This window comes from Panicum virgatum, chromosome 5K, assembly GCF_016808335.1.
Source record: "Panicum virgatum strain AP13 chromosome 5K, P.virgatum_v5, whole genome shotgun sequence".
Taxonomy (NCBI): domain Eukaryota; kingdom Viridiplantae; phylum Streptophyta; class Magnoliopsida; order Poales; family Poaceae; genus Panicum; species Panicum virgatum.
In genome coordinates this window covers 37777833-37786074 of record NC_053140.1, presented here as the reverse complement: position 1 = coordinate 37786074, position 8242 = coordinate 37777833, and the positions used below count along the sequence as shown (strand labels likewise).

Below are 8242 nucleotides of genomic sequence, written 5' to 3'. Positions count from 1 at the left end.
TATAGCATATACATACCACACACTAGTTAGTGTGATCTTGCAAAATTTCACATATAAACATTACCACACTCCAACTGAAATGTTCTAAATATGCATATGGAATTACGAAGCAAAATAAAGTTATTTACAGTAATAAAGGTAATATAAGATTGATTGGAGTTATGTGAAATCACCAAATGGCGGTTACAACCTAATTAGGAAAAAACTAAGTAAACAAAATAAGAAGTTTGCTATAGGCCCTAATCTCTCTTGGCCTCCATATCAGCTTGGACCAACCATGAATCTATGAGCCTCGCTTGCTAAGAACTCACATCCGAATATTTATGTGCATAGGGAAGCCATTCATTTCAAAGGTCCGGGGCACTTTATTAAGCCAAGCATATTGCCCATCCCCACCTACACGCACAACTTCGCTATCTGCTGGTAAAGCAAAAGACCATTAACTTAAACTATTTTAGTTATGGAAAAAGGATAAGAAGAAATCACTAGCATATGTAGATCTAGAAGCAACACGTGACACACCGTAGTAGGAGCAATCCCTTCCTTCTTCTGGGCGGTAGGGAGGACCCATGACATCAAGTACCACACAAGGCGACACTGCACTGAAACAGTGGAGGTTCCCTCCATCCTCTGGGTACAACACCACAGTCTTCGATGTGGCATCAAATATGGCATCGGTGTTCAACTTGGCCAGACGAGCACCTATGTTTTTAGTTCAGAGGGAGCATTTTAGTATTTAATTAGCTATAATTAGTAAGGTTCATTTTGTTTAGATAATTATATTAGATACTTACCATTCGGCATTCTTGTGACCTCGTTGCTATCAAAAGTTGTGACCCAGTCATATGACTTTATGTGCATGGAACCGAGAAGGATCTTACTGAATACAGTCATCCCAGGGTGGTCATGGAGTGGGATCACAGCAGATTGCGGAAAGCAGAAGGCACAAAACTGTGGAATAGTCGTTTATTATGTGAACTCATTCAAATTTAACTGGTGTGAAAATTTTCAAAATTTGTAAGATCTCGTCATGAAAGAATGCAAAAAAAAAACTTAATTCACCGAGAGTGTTGGAGATTCCGCAAAGTGTATATATGTCACTTTGGGATTGTCTTGGGGATTTGCTGTAAAGCATGACATGCTTGCATCAAGGCCAATATCCTGTAGCATCAGGCTATCTGCATGCACAAGGTTAAACTTATAAATGGCGTTTGTAGTGTCACATGCTATCTGCATACACAAGGACAAAGTTATAAAGGTGTAAATCAATGGATTACGTGGTACCAAATCACATCTTGTGCAACTTCCCATTGTGATGGTAGTAAACTCTATAACCATGCATTCCGAATGAGTGATATATCACAAAAAAAATCAAGAAAATGGTATTTGTTACTATTCTTAAGTTCATGGGAACAATGGACGTGGATGTGGTCCATGCACAAGTGCAGTTCACATATAAAACTATATGATTGATGAATGCATTGAAGGATATACCATGCGAAAATAGAAACATTAGGTGCAAAAACCATTGGTCCCCCATTGAGGAAACAAAACCAACATAACTAAATGAATGTTCCGTACACTTTCTATTCATCCCATTGTGTGTGCCCCATTTTCCTTCCCTTTCCTACCTTCTAGACTCGGACCGCATACAAGAAATGCAAAGCTGGGACTAATTAATGACATCATTTATAGAATGGTAAAAAAATCAATGTGCAACGTACCGAGGGACCTAGTGAGATGTTCCACATCACTTGGTAGTGGCACAAATCCTGGAGTGGCCGCCGCAAAGACATCCCTGGAGATGTCGTAGATCTTCTGGATTGTGCTCGTTGTTGTATTTGTTGGTGTTGATATCATGCGAGACATTGATCGGTCGACTCCACGGCGGCGTCTCCTGTTTGAGGATGAAGATGCTAATAAGGATGCAGACTTGCTAGCAATCTTACTCCCTTGCAGAGGCATCTTTGTAGCAGCTTGAATTCAACCTGAAATGAATGTATAATTTGTACTAATAATAAAGGAATGCTAATAATGTCATGCAAGATTATATAAGAACTCACAAAACTATTTAGGTAGAATGGTGGTATGTTTCGTTCTCTCAGGTACAAGGCTCACCTTGTTTTGCTGAATGATGTTAGCCTTGGTAGTGAGAGTATTTAGCTCACTTGGCGTGACAAAGGAAAGCTCAAATGCTTACAAACTGAAGTAGCCAACAAGTAAACAACGAACCTTGATTTTTTCTGGTCAGGTGAGCCCAGGGCTAGAAAAACAACAAGCAAACAATGCACCTCTTGTCCTGAGATCACGTAGTTGAGTGGAAGAAGGAAATGTGATTGGAATGGATGCAAATAAGAGAGGCCAAGGTAGGGGTATATATACAGAACTCTAGGTCCTTTTGGGCGGCAATAGATATTGTAAACTATGGGATATTTTTTAAGCAAATAAACTAGAGCGGATCCTCTGTGGTCAACTGCAGAGTGATAGGGCCACTGCACGTGGGCCCTATTGTCTATTGGACCCACATGGCAGTGTCTATAGTCGATTGCAGAGGATCTCAACCCAAATAAACTATGGGATATTGTTAGCGATATTGGTGGTATGATGACTTTAATGCCCTGACTCTTTGGGGCGGCAATAGATAGCGAAAACTATGGGTTATTGTTAGCGGAGTGTATGAGTGGTGTGATTCTTTTAATATTATATTCATATGGGCTGAAACATGAATAAAATAATAAGTCGATCTTATGGTTTATATTGACGCATCGTATATTGTCGATAATTATTTTAAATCTAGTTCTATCGACTTATATCTTAAAGATATATTACATCTTGATATGCTGGAAAATACAACCAACTCACCTGATTTCCTTTTCTTTATTTCCATGACATCCATTAGCTAGCGTAAATCCTAACGCTTGTCATTATACTCATAGCAGGAGCTAGATGGCCAAACAGGTGGGTTAGGTCATGGCCCAGTCCCGGTCTAGCACAGACTGATTAGATAGGCCCTAGCATAACAACAGGAGGAGGTCGGGCCATGCAAGACCAACATGTGGGATCAAATGATGGCCCATTGACTGCACACTAGAGGTCACTACTACAAAATTCTATTTTGCGAGTCACTTAAAAATCAGCTCGGAGGCGGGCAGAAAAAAAACCGTCTCGGTTAATGGTCAGCATTAACCGAGGTGGTTATTTTTTATTAACCAAGGCGGTTATAAAAAACCGCCTCGCGAAATCAATTAACCGAGGCGGGCAACCTTAACATGACGTCTCGGTTAATGCTCCTATTTTCGGAGGCGGACCAGTTATAAAGGTCCGCCTCGGTTAATAGACAAGCCCAAACCGAGCCCAATAAAAAACCATATGAGCCCAGTTTTGAAAATAGTATATAACTGAGCTCTCTCTCCGCTCACCCCACCCCTACCCTCATCTCTCTCTCCCCCCCCTCTCCCCTCCCCTCCCCTCCCGAGCAGAAGGGCCGGGGCAGACCTCCGTGGTGGTGGTCGGTGCCCTCCCGAGCAGAAGAGCAGAAGGGCCGAGGCGGCGCTGGCGCCCTCTCACACGCGCCTCTCTATCTCCGTCTCTCCTCTCCGGCGAGCCTCGCACGCACGCGGCGGATCCGATCGCCATATCCGGCATGCACGGCGGGGCCGGGGAGCGGGGCACGGCGGGCCAGTGAGCAGCGGGGCCGGTAAGCCGGCGTGCGGGGCGGCGGCTAGCGCGGCGCCCTTGCGGCGTTGGGGGCGGCGAGCGGGGGCCGCGGCGGAGGCGGGCCGCGACAGGCCGGATCTGAGGCGGTGGGGGCACCGGATCTGGAGGCTCCGAGGCTGGATCCAGCGAGGATGCGGCGGTTCGCGGCCGGATCCAACGGCACGGGCCCTCCACGGCGATGGCGAGGCTCCACGGCAGCACAGACGCTGCACGGTGGCGTGCGGACGACGGTTGCAGGGCTTGCGACGGCGGCGCAGAGGCGTAGGGAGGCCGCCGGCACCCCATGGGCTTGGCGGGCCTCATCGATGGGCTCAGCGGGCCCTATTGGCGGGGTTGCTGGATTTTTTTATTTTTTTAATTCATTAACCGAGGCGGGCGCTCGGTCCGCCTCGGGAAATCGTTCGAGTTACCGTGGCTTTAGGCCCGAGGCGGACGGGCTTGCCCGCCTCGGAAAATATTTTTTGTCCGCTTGGGAAAACGTTTTGTGTAGTAGTGGGTTTGACCCTATCGTGCTGACCTAGTCATCATGTCCAGCTCTGCAAACTTGGCCACCACCTCATCTCTAAACAGGAAGACTGTAGCTCTTCCTTTGTCAAGCCACTCATGTAGAGGAAGAACGCGGTCACATGGTGGAGCCCACAAAGGTCAATTGCCTTGAAGATAGGGCAAAAGGTAAAGCGGATGATGTAGAAGGACTCTAATACGACAATACAGTCAAGACGCTTCCTTGAGAATACTAGCTCCCCTAAAATAAGGATTTAGGCTTGATAGGAAAGACATGGGAGCAAGGTGAGCACTCCATGGTTCGGATATATTAGATTTAGTCCCACATCGGAAATTGATGATGGGGGAGCCCAACATACAAGGTGGGGTAGCCCTCACCTATAAGGCTAGTCTTTTGGGTTGAGTTAGGCCCGAGGCCTTGGTTGGTTGGGCTCCGGTGGACCTAGGCCTGGTAGGGCGCCAGCTCGTGGGTATAGTGGGCCGAGCCGCATTCCGCTGGGCACTCTAACAAGTGGTATCAAAGCCGAAGGTTGGAAAATTTGGAATAATCTCCGGGGTCACATGGTGATGGGGGAGCCCGTGAACGTCTCCGGAAGGTCGTACGTGTTGTGTGTGACTGGAGAGTTGGACTCGGGGCCTGGTAGAATGTCTTCCGGGAGATCACATGGGTTGTATGTGGTGGAAGAGTTGGGACCGATGTGTGACGGGGGAGATTGTTAGATTTAGTTCCACATCAGAAATTGATGATGGGGGAGCCCAACATATATAAGGTGGGGCAGTCCTCACCCATTAGGCTAGTCTTTTTGGTTGAGTTAGGTCCGAGGCCTTGGTTGGTTGGGCTCCGGTGGATCTAGGCCTGGTAGGACGCCGGCTCGTGGGTATAGCGGGTCGGGCCACATTCTGCTGCGCACTCTACACTCTAATATGATAGATTTTGTTTCTCAATTTTTATGAGGTTCTCTATGGTTTTGATGTAGCTTTTGCCAAGAAGTATTTTAAGGTATTGAGTCCACAAGAAATGAGAAGTATACAAGCGAAGAATCAAGTTTGTCAAAGGAAAGTGGCAGGCGTAAGGGTGACTTGATCTACACTGCATGATGTGTCATATGTGTGCCCCTTGATCCACGAGTATGCCTAAAGGTCATATGAGGCACCGCCTTTATGGATAGCCTCCATGTCTGTTTCTTGGCTTGTATGAGCTAGGAGATAGTGACGTTGCACTTGTGCTAGGCCCATTGTTGGGTCACATTTTGGTCCTTGAAGTCAAATACTCAACAAAGCTTGTGAAGCTAGTTGATTTAAATAAAATCTAATTTGAAAGTACTTGTTGGGCTTGATTCATAGAATTTCCCAAGAATGCCAGTGGTCAAATTTATACAAAAACGATCACCAACACACATAGTTCACTTATTACATAATTTTCACTTGCACACTAACCACATATGGCTCCTATAGTATTTAGAGATGTGTGTGTGTGTGAGATAGTTACAACCAAATGAAGACCAAAGTAATAAACCAAATAATTAAAAATATCATAAAAGTTTGTTGCCGGCTGTAGCGAAAATGGCCTCTCATGTCATATTTCAATATAATGTTTTGGTGATTGATATAGACAACACAACACTTGGACTAATATGATTGTTAAGATGACCATTCTCAGGCTTTTAGGTTCAAGTGATGACAAAGAGAAGATAGGCGTAGCTAGCCCCGAAGGGCCGCCCCTACTTGGAGCACGTCTGGGAATTTTGGTAACACCGGTTGAATCGACGCCAGGAAAGTTGAATACGTCGGTGCAATAAACTCAGCAGCTGAGGCAAAATCTATACACCGGATGAACCGATGCTAGATATTGGTGAACGTCGGTGCAGTTGTCCAGAGAGTTAGTTTTTCAGCAACTACACTCACCGGTTAAACCGACGCTGCATCGGTTGATTACGTCGGTCGATTGAGGTAGCCGTTGAAGTATAATGGCTAGTTGGAAAATGCACTCACCGGTTAAACCGGTGATGACAAAAACGGGAGCATCGGTTTAACCGGTGATAGCGCTTTTTGTCAGCCTTTTTCCAACGGCTAGTTTGAGGTGTGTAGGCTATATATATGCCACCCCACGGCTCATTTGAGGTTGCTGGAGACTAAGGAAGCATACTACACTTGAAGAACACCTCCAACCACCATAGAGCTTCATTGTACATTATATAGGCTTAAGCACACTTGTGAGAGTGCTTAGTGCTTGTAATAGGGATTAGTTCTTGCGAGAGCTCTCTTGAGAGAAGTCTTGCTGCGGCAAGCAATCCTTGTGATCCGTCGTGTGACCCTCCGACTTGGTGTGGAGTGGCAACGACACTTTGTGCGGGGGAAGAGGAGACCCCCTCCTTGGTGGAGAAGCTCCGTAGTGGATTTCGGCTGGGTGACCGAGAGAGACGGTGGTGGTGCACGAGACTCGGTGTCTTGTGGGCACTTGCCTTTACTTGCCGGCATCGCCTTGGTGGCGTAGTGCAAGACGGTGATCGGAAGAGCCTCGGTGTCCCGTGGACGTAGGCGTTTGTGCCGAACCACGTTACATGACCGTGTCTACTCGGGAGTTTGCATCCCTCTTGCACTTACCTCTTTACTTACCATATTACGTTTCCGCATTTACTTTATCTTGCGTGCCTTTACTTTCCTAGTTAGTTTGTTTAGGATTGGCTATAGGTTGCAAGTATTTTGGGGTAAGTAGAGAATAGCAAAGATAAACCTTAGCCATAACTAGCATGTATAGGACGTGTTAGGTTTATCTTATGCAAGTAGTTTGAGCCCTAGGTTAAAAAGCGATTAGCGACTCTATTCAACACCTCTCCCTCTAGAGTCGGACACCCCGGTGATCCTTACACCAGTCCTATGCTCACCAGCCTCACTTCTATAAGCCTCTATCTGCCTCTGTCTATGGACACGAACGCAAACCTAGAGATGGGCACTTTTCTTCCATCTAGAAGATTTAGGAACCTGCCTTCTTGAGATACACATTCCTTAATGTTCATGCACTTATGGAAGCAAGGCATTCATTTCAATTGTGCAGGGCATTTTGTTTTAGCCACGCGTCCATCCCCACATGCACTTATAACTCTTCAACCACCAAAACAGTGCACCATTAAATCAAACTGTCGGTGGATGTAATGCAAATGGATCAAAAGAAATCGTTTTGCACATGTGCCTTTTGAAGCAAGACGTGACGCACCAAAGTAGGAACAATCCCTCCCTTCCATGTAGTAAGGGTGACTCATGACATCGAGTAGCATCAAGCTATCTACATACACAAGGATAACCTTGTAAATGGTGGAAATTGATTATGTGTTGTAGGATGCCACATCTCGCATGACTTCCTAACTCGACAATGAGATTTGATGGTAGTAAACTCCATAAGCATTACAACATTGGTGATAGATCATCAAGAAAAATCAAGAAAATTCAGTGTGTAACTACTAACTAGTCATGGTAGTATGGACACAATGGATGTGAATGTAGTCCATCCACAAATGTAGTTCACAAATAATTGTAGAAATGATGAATGGATCTAAGCGGATACACATGCTAAAAAGAAAAAACCATATGTGTAGAAAGCATTACTCCCTATTAAGGAGAACAAAACCAACAGAAATAAATGGCCCATACACTTTATAGTTTCTATTCATGCCATTATGTGTACCCCACTTCCCTTCCATATCATGCCTCCTAAACCCCAACAACTCGCAATAAATGAATGATTGGGGGGCAATGACACTTTGTGTATCAAGGGGGGGAAATCAGTGTGCCATATACCGAGAAACGCCCAGCTAGAAGTGTATTAGAACTCATCAAGCTGCTTAGGAACAATGGGGGCATGATTGGTAACGGTTCTCTTCTCGCCTAATCTTGCCAAACAAATTTATCCTTCTTAGGGGTGGATAGAGGATTCATTCGTGTAACACCTCAGGTGTTTAAAAATAATTAGAAGGGTCATTAACCATGTCATCGTGCAAAATCATCAAGAGAAAAAAATGCATTT

The 8242-nt window shown here is 45.4% G+C and overlaps 1 protein-coding gene across 1 annotated transcript; it reads right to left on the bottom strand.

The window, feature by feature from the left end:
- Window positions 1-454: 454 nt before the first annotated feature.
- On the bottom strand, window positions 455-1869 carry LOC120709910 (plant cysteine oxidase 2-like). The gene is made up of 4 exons (XM_039995537.1): window positions 1725-1869; window positions 1063-1178; window positions 795-951; window positions 455-702 (listed from the first exon to the last, which is right to left on the bottom strand). The coding sequence occupies exons 1-4, from the start codon at window positions 1867-1869 to the stop codon at window positions 455-457; spliced, it is 666 nt and encodes a 221-aa protein (XP_039851471.1).
- Window positions 1870-8242: the final 6373 nt, after the last annotated feature.

Bases quoted from the DNA above. Each gene is read 5' to 3' on its own strand.
- LOC120709910 (XM_039995537.1), bottom strand. From the start codon at position 1,869: ATGTCTCGCATGATATCAACACCAACAAATACAACAACGAGCACAATC. The intron at 952-1,062 runs GTGAATTAAGTT...ACTATTCCACAG, and splicing joins CGGAATCTCCAACACTCTCG to TTTTGTGCCTTCTGCTTTCC. The intron at 703-794 runs GTAAGTATCTAA...CTAAAAACATAG, and splicing joins GGTCACAAGAATGCCGAATG to GTGCTCGTCTGGCCAAGTTG.